The 21508-nt window shown below is 41.0% G+C and overlaps 1 protein-coding gene and 1 long non-coding RNA gene across 6 annotated transcripts in view; one reads left to right on the top strand and one right to left on the bottom strand.

Moving 5' to 3' along the window:
• Positions 1-7472, bottom strand: part of LOC136394792 (uncharacterized) — a 33787-nt gene extending 26315 nt beyond the window's left edge. The window contains exons 1-3 of the long non-coding RNA XR_010749234.1: positions 7344-7472; positions 6415-6632; positions 5936-6130 (exon numbers count right to left, since the gene is read on the bottom strand). This is a non-coding gene — a long non-coding RNA (uncharacterized lncRNA). The remainder of the gene's footprint in view (positions 1-5935; positions 6131-6414; positions 6633-7343) is intronic.
• The window catches only part of C2CD3 (C2 domain containing 3 centriole elongation regulator), a 161347-nt gene that overhangs the window by 109237 nt on the left and 30602 nt on the right, over positions 1-21508 (top strand). For all 5 annotated transcript variants that reach the window (XM_066368089.1, XM_066368080.1, XM_066368074.1 and 2 more), the window contains 4 exons: positions 8933-9071; positions 12303-12367; positions 17389-17594; positions 19184-19317. In XM_066368089.1, the coding sequence (XP_066224186.1) occupies positions 8933-9071; positions 12303-12367; positions 17389-17594; positions 19184-19317 (544 nt within the window). The remainder of the gene's footprint in view (positions 1-8932; positions 9072-12302; positions 12368-17388; positions 17595-19183; positions 19318-21508) is intronic.

Genomic DNA, 21508 nt, shown 5'->3' with positions numbered 1-21508 from the left:
ACTAAAATAAAACTTTTAAGATGATATGTCACTAGATAAAGGTACTATTAGCGCCATCCTCTACATTTTATATTTGAAATGATGGATACTAAATTAATTGATTTACGTTAACTATTCTTTGCTTACACTATTTTACTGGAATCTTCTTTCTTGCTCTTTCAAGAATATGCTTGTAAGCTAGTTTTGTCATGTTGTAAGCCAGTGGCTTTTGTTTTATTTTGTTCCCTATCTAGATCTCCTCCGTATCTTTAGTGACTTCCTAATTCTAAATCTTTTCTGCCTCCAAGTTTTCCTTCCTCCGGTTTCTGCTTTTGGCAGCTCTTCACATGCCTCAGCTCCCTTCAGCCTCGCAGACACCCCCAGTCTCACTTTTAAGGCTAGCCGTTCCTCTTCCTTCTTGTCAGTTCTTTCCCACAGCCTCCTTATAACATTTCCACTCCCTTTGCTCTCCTTATCACTCATTTTCTTTATGAATTATCCCCTGTAAGACAGTCTAAAAGTAATGCCATCTGCTCTAGCTGTGTGCTCTGAGGTGTTAAAATGCACGAGATTAAATGATGTGTTTATTTTTAACCAAGAGTTGGGGAGGGCTGTTTTTAGTTTAAACAACTAGGGCTGTATTATGGAAGTTAATATAAAATTCTCATAAATTTTTAAATTAAATAGAAGCCTGCTAATAGATGTCATGGTTATTGTTGCTCTTTTTTAATTTTTTTTGTATTTTTCCAAAGTTAGAAGCGGGGAGGCAGTCAGATAGGACTCCTGCATGCTCCCGACGGGGATCCACCCGGCATGCCCACCAGGGGGCGATGCTCTGCCAATCTGGGGTGTTGCTCTGTTGTGGCTGGAGCCATTCTAGCACCTGAGGAGGAGGCCATGGAGCCATCCTCAGTGCCCGAGCCAACTGCTCCAGTGAAACCTTGGCTGTGGGAGGGGAAGAGACAGAGAGAAAGGAGAGGGGGAGGAGTGGAGAAGCAGATGGGTGCTTCTCCTGTGTGCCCTGGCCAGGAATTGAACCCGGGACTTCCACATGCTGGGCCGATGCTCTACCACTGAGCCAACCGGCCAGGGCTATTGTTGCTCTTTAAAGGCAGCAGCAACCCCAATACTTTAGAATTTACTGGATTATTGTTATTTTTGTGGAAAAGTTTGAAAAGAATTGGTCTTCTCTGATAGAAATTCTTTGGGTTGAGGAAAATATATCAAAAGAAAACTGAAGTTGGAGAAATCTAACTCAGAGTATAAAGTTCAGTGATTCTGTCTAGAGCAGTGTTTCCCAACGTGGGGCCCACGCCCCACAGGGGGGCAATTCGATAGTTAAGGGGGGCAATTTGAAAATGGACTCGACACGACTTTAACTCTTTCGCCCCGGGCCATTTAAATGCAATGCTAGATATCGGTGCCAAATTTAACAAAAAATGCAATTCTTAAATAATTGCAGTAAATAATTATTAAGTATAATTTCGTTTGATGAGACCAAAATATCAACTGGGTGATTGGCGTCGTCAAGTAAACTTCGTCCTGGGTTCACCGCAGAGCGTGCCGTCTGCCGCGGGGAACCCCGGACGTTTTAAAAACTCGCTAAACAACGCAGTTATTCTCACCTAATTGGCCCATCGCAACTTCTGTAGTGTTTCACATCATTCATTTGGTGTTAATTTGAAATAAGTGTCAGTCAAAACTGTTGTAAAAGCTCGTTGATTTAATAAATATACATATATATATTGTATAGATATAATTGGTAAGTATTTGATTTTATTTTTATCAATATTAAACTCTTTATTAAGTACTTCTTGCATCGGGGCTAGAAAGCAATAATATTTCACAAATATTATTGGGGCTATAATGGTGCATGCATGACAATTTTAATTTTAGAAGCATAACTTTCCAGAAAATTCTGTCAAGTGGAAAAAATATAGATACCTTTTGATTTGCGGTGGTAGTGTAGTAAATGTGTTACATACATTTAAATAAATATGAATTTTTAGTATACGTTTACTCTATGTCACATCGAATATATTTTAACACATATTTTAATATTAGTTTTTAATTGATTTTATTTTTATTATAGCTCATAGTAAAATGAGTGGTGCAAGCAAGAAAAAAACTCATCAGTATTCGGAGGAATATTTAAAATTTGGGTTCATACCCGCTGTTCACGATGAGCGGATTCCTTTTTGTCTTTTATGCCAGCAATGCTTGACCAACGAATCAATGAAACGAGGTCATCTTGAGGCGCATTTGAAGGCGAAACATAGTGCTCATATTAATTCAGATTTGAGTTACTTTAAAAGTTTAAAGAAAAATTTTGTATAAAGAACAACATTAAAATCTCTATTTACTGCTCATACTTCAACTAATAATCGTGTTCTTGAGGCTAGTTATCAAATTTCTTTATTCATCACTAAAACTGGAGAAAATCACACTATAGGAGAGAATTTAATAAAACCGTCAATATCAGCATTTCTTAAAACGGTTCTTGAAAAAGATGACAAAGATGTAAAAGCTATGCCACTCAGTAACAATTCTGTTAGCAGAAGAATAGACGAAATGAGTGAGGATATTGAAAAACAACTTATTGAAAAGCTGAAAACAAGAAAATTCTCGGCCCTGGCCGGTTGGCTCAGTGGTAGAGTGTCGGCCTGGCATGGGGGGACCCAGGTTCGATTCCCGGCCAGGGCACATAGGAGAAGCGCCCATTTGCTTCTCCACTCCCCCTTCCTCTCTGTCTTTCTCTTCCCCTCTCGCAGCCAAGGCTCCAGTGGAGCAAAGATGGCCCGGGCGCTGGGGATGGCTCCTTGGCCTCTGCCCCAGGCGCTAGAGTGGCTCTGGTGGCGGCAGAGCGACGCCCCAGAGGGGCAGAGCATCGCCCCCTGGTGGGCAGAGCGTCGCCCCTGGTGGGCGTGCTGGGTGGATCTCGGTCGGGCACATGCGGGAGTCTGTCTGACTGTCTCTCCCCGTTTCCAGCTTCAGAAAAATACAAAAGGAAAAAAAAAAAAATTCTCCTTGCAAATGGATGAATCAACTTTGAGAGACAGTGAGGCAGTATTGATAACTTACGTAAGATATATTGATAAAGGACATTTTGCTGAAGAAATGTTGTTCTGTAAAAGATTAGAAAGCACCACTACCTCCAAAGATAAAAGCTACTTAGATGTCAATGATATACCAATGAAAAATATAACATCTTGTGCTGCAGATGGTGCTCCCAATATGATGGGCAAGAAAAATGGCTGCTTAAAATTGATGAAAGATGCGAATCAAGAAATGATTCTTGTGCATTGTGTTATTCATAGGGAAAACTTGGTAGCTAAAAACATCTCGCCTGTTCTGAATGAAGTATTACATACAGTAATAAAGTGTGTTAATGCTATTAAAGCTAGTGCCAAATGTGAGCGTCTTTTCAAGCTATTTTGTGAAGAACAAAATGAAGACCATGTGAGACTTTTACTTCATACTGAAGTAAGATGGCTATCTAAAGGAAACTGTTTGAAAAGATTTATGGAACTATTTGATACTCTTAGTGATTTTTTAAGCGACAAACCTGAAATGAAGTATCTGTTAACAATAGATGGTAAAGCATTTGTGAGTTATTTAGCCGATATCTTTGAAAAACTAAATATATTAAATAAGCAACTTCAAGGAACAAATAAAACTCTTGTCGATGCAAAAGCAAAGATATTTGGTTTCATTACCAATATTGAGTTATGTCAGAAACATATTAACAACAAAAACTTTAAACAGTTTCATTGGCTCCAAAAATGTGAAGTAACTGATACCGCTTTCCTTGTTATTGTCAATCATTTGAATATTCTATCGGCTGATTTAAAAGAAAGATTTTCTGATTTAAAACAAATTGATTTCCCAACATGGATGATGCAGCCAATGTTAGTGGATTTGTCTGATATATCAAATATGCAGTATCAAGAAGAACTCTCAGAATTGCAAAATGATGAGTCAGTTAAAGCTTTATTTAATATCAAAGGAGCGATGGCATGGCTTTGTGAGGAAACAGAAATCAAATACCCAAATTCAACCAAATGTGCAAGAAAACTATTGCTACCGTTTCCATCTTCATTTTTAGCTGAATGTGGATTTAGTGCTGTAAATGATTTACTTTTAAAAAAAGAAATCGGCTGGATATAACACAACGTGGAGACTTGAGACTAAAGCTAACCTAATATAAAATCTCTGTGCAGCAAGCATCAAGTGCAAGGATCACTCTAAATTAAAATAATAAATCAATATAGAAAAATCTGTATTAAAATTATTTGGAATTTAAATTTGTTTTTCATTATATGTTTTGAAATTTTACTTACTGTGTTTTGTTAACAATTTCATAGTGATTTCTTCCTAGAACCTATCATTTATGTTTATTAAGTGAACAAATCAATTTTTTAATGTTAAAAATTATGTATGTTACATAGGGGGGGACATAAAAATTTTAGAATGGTTAAGGTGGGGCATGGCACAAAAAAGGTTAGGAAACACTGGTCTAGAGAGTCGAGAGGCTTCTGAGAGTAGATGGTGCTAGATCCTGTCTTTTAATGGCTACTTGTTAAATGTTACACTGCTTGTGGAGGAGAGGAGAGTTAGCAGTTCCTGACCAGGGCTTGTTTATCAGATTGCTTTCTCTCCACAGGATAGCCTGAGGTCTTTGGAAGAGCAGTTACTAAAAGGAGCAGCCAGGTAGAGAAGGAGTGGGGTGGTGCCTCAAAGATTAACTTTACCTACAGGTGAAGTGGGGGTATGGATTTGGAGAAACCTTGAGCTGGACAGGTAGAAAGAAGACAAACTACTTAGAATCTACATGCAGAATTTGTTCCTCTGGATCACATAAATGATGTTTAAGACATACTTATTTTCTTGTTGTTTTTTTCTCTTTCCTACACCTGTAACCCTGACACTCATAGCATTTTAGAGCTAAAGGGATCTTATGGAGTACAAAGAGTCTATATTATGAGTTTGTATTAATTTAGCACTGTCAAAAAGTACTTGTACTGTGAGGGAAACGTTCTGTATCTTTGCTGTCCAGTATTATAGCCACTAGCCAGATGTGGCTGTTGAGCACTTGAAAGTATGGTTAGTGCAACTAAGAAATTAAATTTTTAATCTTATTTAATTTCCATTAATTTAAAGTTAAATAACTATATAGCTAGTGGTTACTTGCTGGACAGCTCAGTTAGACTATCTGGTATCATTAGACATCTTCATTTTGCATTGTTTTAAGAGTGAATAAAAGACTGAGTCTCTCACATTGGAAACCTGATGTTACAAAAATTAGTACCAGCATAGTACTCAGTGTTTTACATTCATTAACTCTATAGTTGAGGCAGTATAATTGATAGCTGGGAGCTTGGGCTCTAGAGCCCGAATGTCATGGCAACAATGAAATATTTGGAGACCAGATGAAATGCTCCAAGGGGCCAAAGGGAGGCAACAGTCCTGGTCAACATATTGAGGGACTGAAGCCCTGTCCCCAGCCCTACAGATATTTACTAGCAAGTACAAATAACTCAAGGAAACAGACAGAAGAAGTTCTCAGGGGATGAAGTCAAGGACAAGGAACATGCTAACTTCTAATCTCTGTTCTGAGAGCCTAAACTTTTTCTGTTGCTGAATCTTATCCTGCTGGTTTGCTGTTTCCAGCACACAGTGTTTCCAGTACAGGTCAGAGAGACCCCTGGACTCTCGTCTGCTCAGGGCTTTCACTCTTGGGCGCCTCATTGTCTCTGATTGTTCATCTAACTATGCATAGTTTCATAGCATATCCTGTATTTCCCCCTTTTTTGTTTAAGTAAAGATTAACAGAGAGTGAGATGCTTAGGTTTAATGGGTGGCAGTGATTGCAGTGGAAGGTGAAGGGCAAGCATAGAGAGAGAGATTTTTAGTGCTCACAGGCATGCCTGTATTTTTCAAAGCTTCTTTAGCACACCTGGTTAGATGTTTCAGAGTGTCCCAGGTGATGTCAGACGCTCCCTAAGTGCTTGGGAGTGAGTTCGGTGTTCTCCTCTTTTGGGGGTTCATTTCTGGAGATGGATTTATGGATCTCTGGAACCAGGTTGCTTTCTAAGGGCTGGTGCCAAATCATGATAAGGCTTCACGTTTCTTGCTGGTATCCAAAGAGGACCTGTTGATGACAAAATTGGAATATACCCTCGCCCCCAAGTTAGTGATTTGACTGGATTCTGCCCCTCAGGGCCAGCTAATATTTCCCAGTTCAATATGAGAAGTTTAGGTCATTGCTTAGCTGGTATAAAAGGCCTCTTGGCTACAGTAAGTCCAGATAAGGAAATGTTCAAAAAATTAAGAGTAAAAAGAGCCTTATACAGTTGTTCTTGTGGAGTGAGTCTCTCCTCCTGACTGCCCCTTTTTTGTCTGTGTAGTTGGGGCTTAAGAAAGCTATTGTCTCACCTAACCAAGTAGGCAGTGGTACAGTGGTTAGAGCGTCAGACTGGGATGCAAAGGACCCAGGTTCGAAATCCCAAGGTCTCCGGTTTGAGCATGGCCTCACTAGCTTGAGCGTGGGGTCGCTGGCTTAAGTGTGGTATCATAGACATGACCCCAAGGTCTCTGACTTGAGCCCAAGGTTGCTGGCTTGAGCAAGGGTTCACTCACTCTGCTGTAGCCCCCTGTTCAAGGCACATATGAGAAAGCAATCAGTGAACAACTAAGGTGCTGCAATGAAGAATTGATGCTTCTCATCTCTCTCCCTTCCTGTCTGTCTGTCCCTCTCTTTGCCTCTATGTCTCTGTCACACAAAAAAAGAAAGAAAGAAAGAAAGCTGTTGTCTCTTTCTGCAATACCTGTAAGTTTGGGTGAATTCCTCAAGCTCCTAAGACTTTTCTAATGTTCCTTTTTTTTTCCTTTTCTCACTTTTGTCTACTTTCTTAGTTCCTTCTCTTTTTTTTTTCTATCACAAACCTTCTGTAACTTTCATAAACTTTCTTATCTGTTCAGAAATAACTAGCTTTCATAGTGATGAGAACAGTTTTTACAAGCCCTTTCAAACCCCAAGAGGTCATTTCATATCCCGTCCCGATTGCTTCAACCGTCCCCTGGTAAAAGTGCTTTCCCAATATTCTAAGTATAAACTTCCCTCCTTTGGATACCAAGGGCATTGTTGTCAGATCATGAGCAAAAGGATAGTTAAATTCTAATCTGACACCCTACAGATTGGAGGATTCCCTATAGCTGTAACTTGAGACTCTGCTGCTTAAGGAAAAGGGAATTCCCCATGATGAAGGAGAGATGGAGGGAAAGGGAAATCCCCTGGCCTGATCCCTTGAAGTGACCTCAGCACAAGCACTCAAGGGCTTTTCCCCTGCTGCTGTGTCCCTTACCAAACCGGGTGAGTGGACATCCTTTTCCTTTGAGAGGTCGTTTTCTTCTGGAAACCACTTGTTACGGCTATACTATAGTGAACTACTTGGAGTGCAAACCTGTCATTTTGTTCCCGTTTCTCACACGGGGCACCACTTGTTGCAGAGACAGACAATAAACTACTTACTCAGAGACCAGATAAAATGCTCCAATGCGCCAAGGGGAGGCAACAGTCCCCATCAACAGATCGAAAGACTGAAGGCCCATCCTCAGCCTTACTCACATATTTATTAACCAGTAGAAATAACTCAAGGAAACAGAGAGAAGAAGTTCTCAGGGGATGAAGTCAAGGACAAGGAACATGCTGACTCCTAATCTCTTTCTGAGAGCCTAAACATTTTCTGTTGCTGAACATTTCTATCCTGCTGGTTTGCTGTTTCGAGCACACAATGTTTCCAGTACAGGTCAGAGAGACCCCTGGACTCTCCTCCACTCAGGGCTTTTGCCCTTGCGTGCCCCACTGTCTCTGATTGTTATTCTAACTATGCATATTTTCGTAGCATATTCCTACACCAGAATGCTTGAATTCTACCATATAATAAATGTGTGACCACTTAATAAATGTTTAATCTCTCTGTACCCCAGTTTTTTCATCTGTATAATGGAAATAATAGTAATACCTACCTCATAGGGTGGTTCTAAAGATTAAAAGAATTAATGTATATACATATATTAAAATTGTTCCTGGCACATAGTAAGTGATACACTAGAAGTGTTACCTGCTACTATGTATATATATATTTTTTGGGGTGGTTATTTTTCTGAAGCTGGAAACGGGGAGAGACAGACAGACTCCCGCATGCGCCCAACCGGGATCCACCCGGCACGCCCATCAGGGGGCGATGCTCTGCCCCTCCGGGGCGTCGCTCTGCCGCGACCAGAGCCACTCTAGCGCCTGGGGCAGTGGCCAAGGAGCCATCCCCAGCGCCCGGGCCATCCTTGCTCCAATGGAGCCCTGGCTGCGGGAGGGGAAGAGAGAGACAGAGAGGAAGGGGGGGGGTGGAGAAGCAAATGGGCGCTTCTCCTATGTGCCCTGGCCGGGAATCGAACCCGGGTCCCCCGCATGCCAGGCCGACGCTCTACCGCTGAGCCAACCGGCCAGGGCCTGTATATTATTTATTTTTAACATCTTAGGAGGTGTAGGTATCATAAACCATATTTGAGGAAGCTGTAGCCTAGATAGGCCTTGCTTGAGGTCACACAGAATATATGTGGCAGAGCTAGTAGTTGATCAACTGACCCTTATGTCTAGGGCTTTTTGCAGTTGTCTTTTGCCTCTCAATCCATTATTTTCTGTCATCCCATAAAGTACAAGAAGATGGGAGAAGTCATTTTTTATCTGGGAATATTTATGAGCTAAATCTTGATAGGATTGTTTTAGTAGCAAAAAGGACACTGGGAACATTTCAGGTACAGGAAATAGTTCGAGCAAAGAGCCAAAGGTAGGAGAAGGCTGGAATGGTCCTGCTTATACCTATATAATGGGAGGCTTCCAACACATTCTTTTGGGTATGTTAAGTGACAGTCACTCCATTCTGTTCTATTTCAGGGAGCCCCTTGACCAAAAGGAAAGTATCAGTACCCAGTTGTTGTGTATCCTTTGTAACAGCTAATGAACCATCTCCTGTCTACACCCCCGTGGTTGAAAACACAGATTCCCCCATCTGGAATTTTCAACATCAATCAAGGTTTGTATTTTATGATGTTCCATCAGCCTTCTGGAATCTGCTTTTGGTTCCAGGTAACAAACTCAGAACAGGGAATGTAACAGACACAATAATATTGAGCAGACCTGGAAAATGCTTTTCTTATTAAGCAGTTATTTAATTCTAATGCTTTCAAACTCACAAATAGCAAAAGGTGAAGGGATTAAGAAGTACAAATGGTAGTTACAAAATAATCATGGAGATGTAAACTATAGCATAGAGAATATAATCAATAATATTATAACTACTATATGTATGATGTCAGGTGGGTACTTGAAATATCAGGGTGTCACTTTGTAAAGTATATGATTTTCTAACCACTATGCCATATATCTGAAACTAATACAAAATAATATTGAATTTAAACTGTAATTGAAAAAAAAATTTTTAAGGGAAAAGTTCACAGTTAGCAGTGGTTTAAATGTTTTGTTGTAGTGTTTTAACTCTGCTTAGTACAGTTCAAAAATTACTCAGGCCCTGGCTGGATAGCTCCATTGATGAGAGCATCAGCCTGAAGCCCAGAGGTTGCTGTCTCGATCCCCAATCAGGACACATACAGGAACAGCTCAGTGGTCCTGTTTTTCTCTTTCTCCCTTCCTCTCTGGCTAAAACATCAACAAATAAAAAAATTTTTTAATTATTCAGTAAGGACTATAATTATCTTTAATTCCCAGTGCCTGGAACAAAGCAAGGTGTTTAGGATGATTAAGATACATTAAAAATTACATAGAGGCCAGCCCTGGCCAGTTGGCTCAACAGTGGAGTGTCGGCTTGGTGTGTGGAAGTCCTGGGTTCAATTCCAGGCCAGGGCACACAGGAGAAGCGCCCATCTGCTTCTCCACCCCTCCCCCTCTCCTTTCTCTCTGTCTCTTTTCCTCCCGCAGCCAAGGCTCCATGGCCTCTGCCTCAGGTGCTAGAATGACTCCAGTTGCAACAGAGCAATGCCCCAGAGGGGCCAAGCATTTCCCCCTGGTGGGCATGTGGGGTGGATCCTGGTTGGGCGCATGCGGGAGTCTTGTCTGTCTGTGCCACCACCACCACCACCACCACCCCTCCGCTTCCCCACTTCTTACCACTTCAGAAAAATACATAGAGGCCCTGGTCGGTGGCTCAATGGATAGAGCGTTAGCCCAGTGCAGGGACATTCTGGGTTCGATTCCCAGTCAGGGCTCACAAGAGAAGCAATTATCTGCTTCTTCCCCCCACACCCCTTCTCTCCTTCTTTCTCTCGCACAGCCAGTGGCTCAATTAGTTCGAGCACAGCCCCGGGCACCAAGGATAGTTTTATTGGAGCACATCAGCCTCGGACGCTAAAAATAGCTGGGTACTCAAGCATCCACCCCAGATGGGGTTGCTGGGAGGATTCTGGTTGAGGTGTTAGAAGAGAAGAGCTAGAAGTTCACAGAAGTCTCCTTAGATACCTCAGCTAACTAAGTATGGAAGAATTTATATATATGTTATCTAGATGAAGATGACAGAGAAAACTAATCTTAGAAAAGGCTGTGAATTATACATCCTTGGAAAAGATTTCTGGTGCAGTATGAGGAGGCTGAACTTTGGAACTAGAGAGACTTGGCCCCCAACCCCATCTCTCATTTACTAACTGTGTGAACAATGTGCATAACATCTCTGAACCTCAGATTCCTCATCTCTACACTTGACCTTAGCCAAAAGGTCAAGAAGCGATTTTTCCTCATCTGTAAGGTAGGATAAATCGCAGGATTATTGTGAGGTCCAAATTTGATGACATTTAGGAAAATTACGTTATGGTACATAACAGATCTCCTATGGAAGGCTCAAAATACCAACAGTTGAGTTCTGTCGATCGTGTTATAGTTGTAGAGGCTTTGGCCCAGGGAGATTACATAATTGTAGAGAGCAGAGTCAAGATTCGAAGAAAAATGAATAATGGTCCTGTTTATCATTCCTTTATCACAAAATTGTTCTAGCAACCTTATAGGTAGATGATATTCTATTTTACAAGTAAGAAAAACCAGAGCTAAAAGAAAACTAGGCTCAGTCAGGGTCCCTCAGGTGACAACAGCAGAAGTGGAAATACAAAGGTAAGTATTTTGACCCCCCAGGTAGCATTAACCCTTTGAGTAGTACAAACATTCATGCACGTTCTCGTGCCTCCTGACCATCCAGAGTACAGTTACACATTTTAAAAATGTGTAAGGCAATATTAAAAAAGGCAAATATATGTTCTTCTTGTTTCCATAAATTGGTTATCAAACATGATTTTAAGTTAATCAAACTGTAATTGGTACTGATTTCATTTTTTGAAAACTCACTCCTGGGGATTAGAGAGCATGAAAAAACTCATTAGTCAAAGGGTTAAAAACAGACACCCATGGTATTTGTTTTACTTGAACACAGCAGGACCTCTCATTAGACTTGCTCTCTTCAATTCTCCAGTGGTATCTGGTGAAGGAAATTAAATCTTTAGATTTGCCTTCATTTTCCATCTTGCTCACCTGGAGCAGTGGTACCTGGTTTAGAACTTTCTAAATCTTTATCATTAAAACTGTGTGATTCATAAAATATACGTATTAAAGGTGCTGAATGCTTTCCACATCATTTTATTTGGTATGAAAGTTGGACACTTTATTTTGGTGTCTTACTTCTGTGCAGAGTGGCTTTGGAGTCAGGCAAACTAGGGTTGAAATGCCAGCTTTGCCCCTTTTATGTCACCTTGAACAAATTGCCTCTCTGAGCCCAGCTTTATCTTCTGTAAAACAGGAATGATAATGCTCATGTCATAGCTTTTTGTGCATTTTACATGTATATAGAACACTTGACACTGTGCCTGAACCCAAGAAGGCACTCAGTAAATGTTCTTGTCCCCTTTTTCCTTCTCATCATCCTCCCACTCCCATGTTACTAAGAGTATTCTTACCTGCTCCAGTAAAATTGTTCACTCCCTATGGAGGGGCTCCTTTTCCATACTCCCTCCCTTGCCTTGAGAAAGTTTGAGTGTTCGAGGGGAAATCAGTATCAGGGGAACCTGTTTTCTAGTCTTGGCAAGTTACTTCACCTCTCTGAGTTTTCATCTCCTTTCAACTATGAAAATAAAAATCTATCCTAGAAGATGACTGAGAACATAAAATGAAAGTGTTAAAGTTCATTACAAACTACAAGATATTCTTCAAATTTCAGCTTCATACTATAGAAGTGTTCTACACAATTTATGGTGGTTGTTTTTCTTAATAGGTTATCAAAAGAGCTTCTTTTGGACCCACAACAAACTCTGGTCTTCAAAGTTTGGCATAAAGGAGGTATGAACTCTGTAATCTCTGGTTGTAAAAAATGAGCTCACACACAATTGACAGTGTGCTAATCCTTTTTTTAAGCAAGAGAAACATTGGTGCTGATGGTGCCGAGAACACCTGTGTTAGAATCCCAGTGTTAGAGGGAATCCCACAGAATGCCACTAGAATTTAAACCCTTAGAAAGCACTTAATTTTGTTTGACTCCATGTTTAGTGCAGAAATCCAAGTACATTTGAGTATTTCTAATTATATCTCAACTATTATGTACATCATGCCAAGCACAAGTGGTTTCTACCTCTTTTGTATCACATTACGCCTTCTGTTAACTCTGGCTTATTAACCAAGATCCTAGCATTTTCAGGCAGTACACAAGACTAGAGTCGCACAGCTTGTCCTTCCTTTTATTTTATTTTTTTTAATTTTTATATATTGATTTTAGTGAGAGAGAAAGGGAGAGAGAGAGAGAGGAATATCAAGCTGTTCCAGTATGTGTCCAATCAGGGATCGAACTGGCAGTCTCTGTGCTATGGGATGATACTCTGACCAACTGAACTATCTGGCCAGGGCTCTTGTCTTTTTTTTTTTTTTTTGTATTTTTCTGAAGCTGGAAATGGGGAGAGACAGTCAGACAGACTCCCACATGCGCCCGACCGGGATCCACCCGGCACGCCCACCAGGGGGCGACGCTCTGCCCACCAGGGGGCGTCGCTTTGCCGCAACCAGAGCCACTCTAGCGCCTGGGGCAGAGGCCAAGGAGCCATCCCCAGCGCCCGGGCCATCTTTGCTCCAATGGAGCCTTGGCTGCGGGAGGGGAAGAGAGAGACAGAGAGGAAGGAGGGGGTGGGGGGTGGAGAAGCAAATGGGCGCTTCTCCTATGTGCCCTGGCCGGGAATCGAACCCGGGTCCCCCGCACACCAGGCCAACGCTCTACCTCTGAGCCAACCGGCCAGGGCCAGCTCTTGTCCTTTTTTAAGAAGCTTCCAAGGACGGCCTGACCAGGCGGTGGTGCAGTGGATAGAGCGTCGGACTGGGATGCAGAGGACCCAGGTTCGAGAACCCAATTTTGACTGGCTATATAGCCTTCACTGTTTGTACTTCAGAACATCAGTAAGATTGGATGACTTAGAAAATAAGGTGCTGGGGACCTCCAGCTATCTTACAACTCCTATACTTAGAAAGTTTTAGTGAGCTAAATCCCTCCAGTAAATCTAGTTGCTCTAAGATTCCTGCTAGGGTCTGGTTTTAAAACCTTCTGTTGCTTTGAGTCATCTACAGCATTACAGTTTTTGTTTGTCTAGTGGTAAGTTTTTAGAGCTAACCCCAAAGCCTAATAAAAACCTGAGAGTAGTCAGGGTTTAAAAGAAATCAACTTACCTGTCTCCCCTCCTGTGCTCCTGTCTGGAAGTGATGCTGTAGGTCTGGTTTTTATGATGCCTCCCATGCTGCCTCCTCAGATTCACTTATGTCCCCACCCCTGCCCAACCTCCAAAGTGCAGCAAGAACTGATCATAAATAGGTTTTCTCTGAATCAACACTACAAATTTCTGCTTTATTTAGTTATGTCTTGCTTTCTATTCTTCTCTTCTCTGTAAAGTATTCCAGAGATTGTAAAGTAGACCATGGCTCACCTTAATTCAAGACTTACCTGGCCTGACCTGTGGTGGCGCAGTGGATAAAGCGTCGACCTGGAAATGCTGAGGTTGCCGGTTCGAAACCCTGGGCTTGCCTGGTCAAGGCACATATGGGAGTTGATGCTTCCAGCTCCTCCCCCCTTCTCTTTCTCTGTCTCTCCCTCTCCTGTCTAAAATGAATAAAGAAAAAATAAAGAAAAAATTAAAAAAAAAAAAAAAAGACTTACCTTACCAGGAAAAAAATAAGTTTTGGTCTTATGTAGACCTGGATTCAAATCTTGGCTCTGCTGTCTACAGACTGTTAGGCCTAAAATAAGTGAGTTTACCTCTTCGAGCCTTTGTTTCCTTATTTATAAAATAAAGATAACAGTACCTGCACCACAGGGTTTTGTAAGGATTAGAGATAATATATTGATATATAAAGTATTTGGCTGATTAGTAAGTGGAGCTCTTTTTATTATTGTTTTTGCTGTGTGTCAGATACTGTGCTAGGGCTGTTGGATATATAGAATAATAATAATAATAATTTTATTTATATTTATATATATGAGGTCTACCGGAAAGTTCTGTCCATTTTTGGAATAAAACAAAATACAATTCTTACCATCAATAAACTTTATTAAATAATATAATTGCCATTATTATTAATGATTTCTTGCCAGCATGAGGGCAATTTGTATATCCCATTTTTGGAAAATGTTTTATCTTTTGATGCAAAAAATTGAACCAGTGCTTGTTTGATATCTTCTTAATTTTTGAATTTTTTGCCCTTCAAAAAATTTTGTAAGGACAAAAACAAGTGATAGTCGGTATTATTCCTTCACCAAACACTTTCAATAAATTTCTACATGCTTCTGTAGCATTTCTTCTTGTTGAAATTCGTAAAAATTACAGTGGCGTAAATGAACTTTATCAGTAGCCATGGGTACACTATCACTTCACACATAAGACTAACGTGAATCAACTTTGTTTTAGTTAATTTGCTATGTCAGTATGTATACATTAAGTGATAAAAATAGAGAGGCACACATGCGCCAAATAAACATGCTTATGTGTCGAAACTTGTGATAGAAACGGACAGAACTTTCTGGTAGACCTTATATATATATAAATTTCCTCCCTTCAGGAACCCTAGAGAGTCCTGTAGGACTCTGTTGTAAATGGAGATGAGGAAAATAGTGAGATCAAACTGATGAGCTCTAGCTCTGCCTCTGAGTGTATATAGATACTTCTTTCCCCTTAACCCCATCCTCTACACACAGACTCAACGAACCTATAGCAAAAGGTATTCAAATTAAATCAGTCTGTGTTCAGTAAATATCTGAGTTCCTACTCTGTGCCAGGCTCTATGCTAAATGCTTTTGCAACAAAGGTAAAATAAGACATGGTCTCTGTCCTCCTGGAGCTTACAGTCTAACATTATATATGATTAGGCAAACACAGGGTGCTCTGATAGGGGACATCTAACTTAGACTTAGGGTATTCCTGGAGCATGTATACCTCAGCTGAGAAAAGAAGGGCCAGGATACAATATAGCCCAAGGAAACAGCAAATACAAAATCCTGGAGTATAGAAAGAGTATGGCCTGACTTGTGGTGGTGCAGTGGCTAAAGCTTCAACCTGGAACACTGAGGTCACAGGTTCGAAACCCCAAGCTTGCCTGGTCAAGGCACATATGGACGTTGGTGTTTCCTGCCCTTCCCACCTTCTCTCTCTCTCTCTCTCTCTCTCTCTCTCTCTCTCTCCCTCTTCCTTCTCTAAAATGAATACATAAAATCTTAAAAAGAGAGAAAGAAAGAAAGAGAGGGGAAAAAAAAGAAAAGAAAGAAAAAAGGATATGAAGGGAGTGTAGCATCACTAGAACCACAAAGGGAGAATGGTGGGTTGTCCTGCTGAATCTGATGTTAAATTCACTCTGCAAAACCATTGTTTTTCTTAGTGATCAACTTAGTCAGTTTCCTCCTCCCCTATGTTTAGGATGTAGTGCTTTCATGTTAGGCAGAAGCCTCAATTTGGGGTTACCTAGACCTAAAGTTAGAAGAACAGGTTACATCTCCAATAATCAAATAAAGCAAATAAGTTTTCTTTGTAGAGTGGTAACAAATATTTGGAGTGCACATTAATGGCTTTAGCCATTGTTCTTTATCCTCAGTAAGTAAGAATGGTCTACCGTTGGGAGCACAACTTCCAGTATTCCTAGAATCTAAGACTGTCCATGTTGAAGGGGATCTTAAATTGAGTTCAGTACTTCTCACTAAATATATGAGACTTTTGAGGTTCAGGGAGCTCAAGTAATGTGTTTTCAACCCAAAGCCACACTCAGATTTACTGCTGTGGCACATTGCTGCTTTGTCCCAATCTCCGTTGGCCAGTTCACTAGTGTTCAGTGATGTTTATCAAGGTCCTCATGATGAGAGAAGTTGTAATGTTAGGTATGGAAAATGGAGAAAATATAAAGTGAATAATATCTGGTCTCAGTTTTTAGGTAGGTCCCAGTCTAAAGAAGAGTAAGTTGTGTAAACAACTGTTGGCGTGTGGTGAGTTTAGTGTCACCAGTAGTGTGCACAAGGACCTGGGAAACTTGTAACCATTCCTCTTGAAAATTTGCATTCCTTGATTTATTTAGCAGTTTGAAAACTGAAAATTGTGTCCATATTGGTGATTCATCCTTTGATATTCAGTGGAGGGGGCAGAGGCTGTACAAAACAGGAACTTGAGGAGTGACAGAGGCCTGTTAGTCCTCACTACTTTCATGTCAGAAATGAGGAACAAGAAGCAGTGCATCTGAGAACAAAGGTCATTGCCTGGTAGCTTTTCCAGCCAAGAAGGGGCCTTTTCAGCCATTACAGGGCAACCCCCTTAGGAGCCAACACCCAAGCACATTTTGCACTTCCACTGGTTTTCCAGGGAATTATTCGTCTCTCTCTTGTGATTTATGTCACTTTTGTTTTTAATTCAAATGTTACAGAACATTTTTAAAACACATATAAGCATAAAAGGAAAAATGCAAATAAATCCCTCATAATTCCAAGGGTGATGGTCTTTCGAATGCTTTCTTTCAAAATCCGCTGCCTTGAGGACAGTCACTGAGTCTTGTTAACCTTGGGAAAAGAACATGTGTTTCTTATATTTAAAGGTGTTTTCTAGTTATCTGTATCAAAAGGACAAATCTCAACCCTGCCAGCTTTTCCCTGCCATACAAAACGGGAATTAAGTCATAAAAGTGAAAACAGGCTATGTGGTTGCCAGTCTGTCTTACCCTCATTGTCTGTCTTTTCTGTTTATTTTGGAATCACTAAACCTCCCTCTTTCCTGACAGTTTCTCTGTGTGCAGCTTCTAATCTTGGGGAAAGACATGCCCAGCCATTCTGCCCAGCTCTTCTCTTTCCCCCACAGATGAGGAGAGAGTGATTGGCTTTGCCTCCGTGGACCTCTCCCTGCTTCTCTCTGGCTTCCAGTTTGTCTGTGGCTGGTACAACATCACAGACTTCAGTGGAGAGTGCCAGGGGCAGGTAAAAGTTGCTATCTCCCCTTTGGAGAGTGTGATGCACTTCAAAGAAGAAAGGCAAGCAAGACGTGGGACGGAGACCTCGGGATCACTGGTATGTATCCTGATTCACATCCTTAAGCAATAAAGGGTTCTGCTGAGCAAAACCTACACAAAGATTCTTTACATGTGTTTGGTACTCCAGCTTACAGTACATATTATTTATTTTTGTTTTATAAGATATTTGACCTTTTAGAGGGAATAAAAATATTCTGTAGCCTGACTGGTGGTTGCGTAGTGGATAGAGCATCAACCTGGGATGCTGAGATCCCAGGTTCGAAACCCCAAGGTCTCTGGCTTGAGTGCAGGCTCATCCAGTGTGTGAGCAGGCTCATCCAGCTTGAGCACAGGGTCACCAGCTTGAGCATGGGATCATCGAAATGATGCCATGGTTACTGGCTTGAGCCCAAAGATCAATGCCTTGAAGCCCAAGGTTGCTGGCTTGAGCCCAGGGTCACTGGCTTGAGCAAGGGATCACTAGCTCAGTGAGCCCTTCAGTCAAGGCATGTATGAGAAGCAATCAGTGAACAACTAAAGTGCCTCAGCTATAAGTTGATACTTCTCATCTCTCTCCCTTCCTCTCTCTCTAAAAGAAAAGGTTCTATAATTACATAGTGATGATGAATGCACAATTCTGAATATACTAAAAACCACTGAATTAAACACTTTCAAAGGGTGAACTTTATAATACATTAATTATATCTGGGTTTTTTTAAGATTTTATTCATTATAGAGAGGAGAGAGAGAGAGAGAGAGAGAAGGGGGGGGAGGAGCTGAAAGCATCAACTCCCATATGTGCCTTGACCAGGCAAGCCTAGGGTTTTGAACCAGCAACCTCAGCGTTTCCAGGTTGACACTTTATCCACTGCGCCACCACAGGTCAGGCATATCTCAGTTTTTAAATGAGAGCTGCAGTGTGGAATCTGAAATCATATTGGTCAAACTTCATTAAAACTCTTACATTAAAATTATTGGTCTATCATTAAAAAATTAAAAGTGAGAGACTGGGATGACGGGAATTTATGATACTAAGCATCGACAACTCTTTCAGGGAATTAAATATAAAGAAAGGAGAGCTTTCTCAACTGTCCCAGATAGGGAAGCTCTGTCAAGGCAGAGTATGGTTTATTCATCTCTCTATTATACATGCCTGGCCCTGGCAGAGTGGGCATCAGCAAATAATGAATGCAAGAGAAAATGACAGAGTTGAATAGTCTCTATATAGTAAGGTCTTTATATAGTAAGTCTCTATATAGTAAGGTTGATGTGTCTTCACACATCAACCCTGGTTGCCATCAGATAAATATTACAACCAGGTTATCCTCACATATAAATATAAGATGATATGTAGCCAGGAGTTCACAGTCCAGCTGGAGGAACAAGATTATAAATACATATAAATCAACTAAAAAGAAATCTGATAATGTAGTCTATAAAATGGGCATAATAGTACCTATTTTATAAGATTATTATGAAGTTTAAATGAGAAAATGCATGTAAATTGTTTAGTACAGTGCTCAATGCATAAAAAACTTAGGAAATTATATTTATACACATAATAAAAAATACAAATTCATTTCTACTACTTTGTTTCTAAAGGATTTGTGGTGATAAGTATACTGTTTTTCCTTTGCTTCTATATAGAACCCGGTATACGGCCCCTTTTCCTTCCCCGTCTCTGATGTGTATGCTGCCTTCCCCAGCGGCACTGCAAGACAGACTCCAGAACAACTTGTTCACACCTCATCAAAAGAGCTTGATTTCTCCTCTCCTGGGAGGTAATTTCATTCTTTTTTTTTTCTCTTTGTTTTTTAAGTGAGTCTTTTTAAGAAAGACTCCAAAAAAAAAAAAAAAGAAAGAAAGAAAGACTCCCACATGCACCTCTACTGGGATCCATCCAACAGCCCCCATCTGGGGCTGATGCTCGAATCAACTGAGCTATCCTCAGCGCCTGAGGCTGATGTTTGGACTGGCCGAGCTATCCTCAGCTCCTGGGGCTGATACTCAAACCATTTGAGCCACTGGCTGCAGGAGGGGAAGGAGGAGTGTGTGGAAAAGAGGAGCAGATAGCCACCTCTCATGTGTGCGCTGACTCAACCAGCCAGGGCTTTTTTTTTTTTAAGTGAGAGAGACAGACAGGAAGGGAGAGACATGAAAAGCATCAACTCATAGTTCAGCACTTGAGTTGTTCATTGATTGCTTCTCATACATGCCTTGACTGGGAGTCTCCAGCTGAGCCAGTGACCCTTTGCTCAAGCCAGCAACATTGGGCTCAAGCCAGCGACCTTGGGGTCATATATGTGATCCCCACGCTCAAGCTGGCAACCCCGCACTCAAGCTGGTGAGCCTGCACTCAAGCTGGAGACCTCGGGGTTTCAAACCTGGGTCTTCAGCATTTCAGGTCAGTGTTCTATCCACTGCCTGATCAGGCTAGTGATTTCTTGATGATAGAAAGATATGAACTCAAAGAGTAGAAGTGTGTGAACTAGCTTGTCATTTCTGTTTCCTTTATTAGCGGAAGATACTAGAGACAGGGAAAGAGCTTTGTTAACCTTCTGTCATAATACCTGGGAACCACTAGATACTATGAAAACAAAGTTTTTATAATATAGGATGTAGAACTTTTACTACTACCAAAGGATAGCTTCAGGCAAGGGATATTTTTCTCTTTCCTCAAGAGATCTTTGATCTTCATCTGTAAAATCAGTAATCAGCTGTGTGAGAAAGATATCTTAATTTTTCCCCTCCCAAATTGATGTGCCAGGTTATTTTATAAAAAGCAACTGGCCTATCCTTTTCACCCAAGCCAACCATGGGTGAATATCAGGCTAGAGCATATTCTATCCTGTCAAAGGGCACGGTCTAAGAATAAGATTGCTACCTGACCAGGCAGAGGCGCAGTGGATAAAGCATTGGACTAGGATGAGGAGGACCCGGGTTTGAAACCCTGAGGTCGCTGGCTTGAGCACAGGCTCATCTGGTTTGAGCAAGCCTCACCAGCTTGAGCCCAAGGTCTCTGGCTTGAGCAAGGGGTCACTAGCTCTGCTGTAGCCCACCAGTCAAGGCACATATGAGAAAGCAATCAGTGAACAACTAAGGTGCCACAATGAAGAATTGATGCTTTTCATCTCTCTTCTTATCTGTCCCTATCTCCCTTTCTCTGTCTCTCTTTGTCTCTGTCACACACACACAAAAAAGAATAAGATTGCTTCTTTCTACTCTATTCCCTTCCAGACCCTGCTGCCATTTGACATCCTTGTGCTTCCACCAGTCTTTCCTATGTCTTTCTCTCTACCTCAGAGAAAAGGCAAGGGATCTTCCCATATAGCAGCCACTCCAACAGCAGCAATTACTGAGTAGACCCTTTATTCCAAGAAAGACACTCTATAATACTGTTTAGCCACTCAAAGGCCCATTTCAGTGTTGTGTAGCTTCCTACCTACTCACCATATGTGCTCTGCATATAGGGAGCCCATGTGTCTGTCAAATCTTAGATCTCAGGTTTAGATAATTTCAGGGGGGGGTATTTTTATTAAATTTATTGGGGTGACATTGATTAATAAAATTACATAGGTTTCAAATGTACAGTTCTATAATATATCATCTGTATATTGTATTATGTGTTCACCACCCTAAGTCAAATCTTCTATGTTATTTTATGGGTGTTACTTTGACCATAGCCAATCCATAAGACAGATGCATAGGATCAGGGTACTGGTACAAGAATAGAAATAGAGATAAGTGGCTACAAATTTAGTGGTTTGCACATAAAAATATTTATGTTCCCACTTCAAAGACTATATCAAAAGGACATACTCTAGTTCAGTTAACCATGCAAGGCTAGCCAAATTGTGGTATATTTTATGATGGGATACCACTTAAAAGAAAGGCAGGCCCTGGCCGATTGGCTCAGTGGTAGATCACTGGCCCAGCGTGTGGATGTTTCAGGTTCGATTCCATGTCAGGGCA

The sequence above is a fragment of the Saccopteryx leptura genome, chromosome 1, assembly GCF_036850995.1.
Source record: "Saccopteryx leptura isolate mSacLep1 chromosome 1, mSacLep1_pri_phased_curated, whole genome shotgun sequence".
In the NCBI taxonomy this organism is placed as follows: domain Eukaryota; kingdom Metazoa; phylum Chordata; class Mammalia; order Chiroptera; family Emballonuridae; genus Saccopteryx; species Saccopteryx leptura.
The sequence above is the reverse complement of the archived record's forward strand: the minus strand, read 5'-3'. Positions and strand labels throughout refer to the sequence as shown.